Consider the following 2,375-nt stretch of genomic DNA (forward strand, 5'->3'; position numbering starts at 1 on the left):
ATGCGACTTATGTTTATTCAAATTTATCGCGATTGACGGACTTAGGTGCCGCTAGTGTTGTAGCCATACTTTTGTTTTAAAAACTGTTGAAAAGATAGTGAGTACTAGTTCAGTTAAAAACAGCGAATAGATCAGACGTAAGGTTAATAAAGATCAATTCGTACACAACTCTAAAAAAATTCTGAAATATGTATAAAGTCTGCTGCAATTTAAAGGGAAAAGTAAAATTTAACATAAGTACGTGATAAACATCGGTTTTCTCTCGTGAAACATATCTGTAATGTCCACGTTATGTTAATCACTGCTCATGATACGAAAGTGACTGGACATGAAATTGTAGATTAAATTTTCAATTATTCGCGATCGTCAGTATATTTATTCTTTACCTGTATCGCGTACTTCAATGAAGTACTAAATCGAATCAAAATGCTCATAAATGTCAAATTAAATTTCTCGCAGATGTACACGAGTGCAATTGTCACAGTGTGGTGTTTGCGGTGAAATGTCATAAATCATTGATAGGATCTGTGACACGTGCTTATACATGTGTAATATATGTGTAACGAGTGTGTCCATCAAGTACAATGTGAAAATGTGAGCAATACGATGCGTTTACTGACGAAATGTACACGATGTAACTAATGACGATTAAAAAAAGAGCGCATTGTTTTATAGAGAAATAATTAAAATAAGAAACAAGATTACTATACAAATAATATTGAAGCGAAAATTAATAGTGCAATATGTTAAACGCGATTCTGAAAGAAAGAGGAAAAAAGAAAATAGAAATATTGCAGAACAGCTCTTCGTAAGTGTATAATGCAACACGATATGTTTCATGAGGAATGATGCTCAAAGTTGTTTCGGGATAAGATTGTTTAAAATAGGAAAACATATTATTGAACAACAGATAATATTACTAGATGAAATTTTTAACAATGTTTACACGACTTTATGAATACAAATTCAACATTGTGTCATCAAAGAACATAATCCTTTATAAGCATCTCGTTTTTCAGATTTGAATGCATCGTATAATATGTACCGCGTACAAACGCAGTAGATCTTTCGTGAAAATTGGAAATATCATATGATGATATACTGGAATATAATAAACATCTGACATTTCGCGCAAATATAGCCGCTTTCTGAACCCAAGTGCATTCATTAAAATATAAACCTCAATCAATTTGCAGTTTCCCCTGACGATATTTTCTTATGTAAATAACTTCATCGAAAAGTACGTAAGTAAAAAGATATGATTTTAATCTATAATTTCGAATTCCATGTCACAGCACAAATTTAAGTTATTAAATCATTCCAAACTCGAACTTTTACAACACAAAATACTTTACAAAATTTGTAAATATGACTAATAATCTGAATATTTTTAATAAAAACTACAATGATAAGTTATATATAAAGTTTTTTCTCTAAATAAGAATAATAAATAAAGTGTTTCTAAAATGTCAAATCACATAAAAATATTTTAGAAACATAATGGTGAGTGTGTGTATATATATATATATGTGTGTGTGTGTGTGTGTGTGTGTATTACTTTAATAAATAATTTAAATTAGCGTGATATTTATATTCCCAGAATTTTCAAAAAGATTAAAATTTTCTGTTTTTATGTGACATTTTGTGTAAATAAATAAGTATTCTAGGAACATATTTCCATCGATCAAACATTTTAAAAAGTTCATACAAATATGGGTATAAAAATGCTTTATTTTTTAGATAGAAGCAGTTTCACTATTTAATACACTGAGAAAAAAAGTTACTGTTTCAAAAAAATATTAGTTGATTCAACTAAATGTAGCGGTCACGGACTGTCAAGCAAATATTTGTTAATTCAAATAAATAACATGTTGTAATAAATTACAAGATTTTGTTAATCTAAATATATAAATATTTGAATTAAATAATCATTACGAATTAAACGTATTTAGTCAAGTTAACAACTTTTTTTTCTAAGTGCAATAGCAAACAATTAATGAAACAAATAATAAATATTTAAACATTTTTTTCATTGAACAACATTTAAACATTTTTTATAAAAATTATTCAAAATAATCTTCTCCAAATGATTTTATTTATATTATTGCCAATTATAAATAAAAAAAATAGAAAAAATCTTTAATCATTCTAAAAGTAAGCGTTTTTGTATGTGTTGTTGTAAGTGTTTAATGTTGAAAATGTGTATTATGTGATCCATTAATTATTTGATACTGTTAAATAGAATTCCTCCTGTCTCAAAAACTAAGTGTTCTATATTATAAACCCATGTTCACATAAATTATTGTTTATGTTTGGTTGATAGGAATATGTCTCTAGAATATTTGACACTTATTCATTTACATCTTATAGATATA

General features: G+C 27.0%; 2 protein-coding genes across 2 annotated transcripts in view; both read left to right on the forward strand.

Moving 5' to 3' along the window:
* LOC108753728 overlaps positions 1-563 on the forward strand; it is a 35,639-nt gene extending 35,076 nt beyond the window's left edge. The window contains exon 4 of the mRNA XM_018495590.1: positions 460-563. Within this exon, the coding sequence (XP_018351092.1) occupies positions 460-563 (104 nt within the window). The remainder of the gene's footprint in view (positions 1-459) is intronic.
* The window catches only part of LOC108753780 (potassium/sodium hyperpolarization-activated cyclic nucleotide-gated channel 2), a 73,259-nt gene that overhangs the window by 1,098 nt on the left and 69,786 nt on the right, over positions 1-2,375 (forward strand). The window lies entirely within an intron of this gene.

Source organism: Trachymyrmex septentrionalis, unplaced genomic scaffold, assembly GCF_001594115.1.
Source record: "Trachymyrmex septentrionalis isolate Tsep2-gDNA-1 unplaced genomic scaffold, Tsep1.0 scaffold71, whole genome shotgun sequence".
Classification (NCBI taxonomy): Eukaryota; Metazoa; Arthropoda; class Insecta; order Hymenoptera; family Formicidae; genus Trachymyrmex; species Trachymyrmex septentrionalis.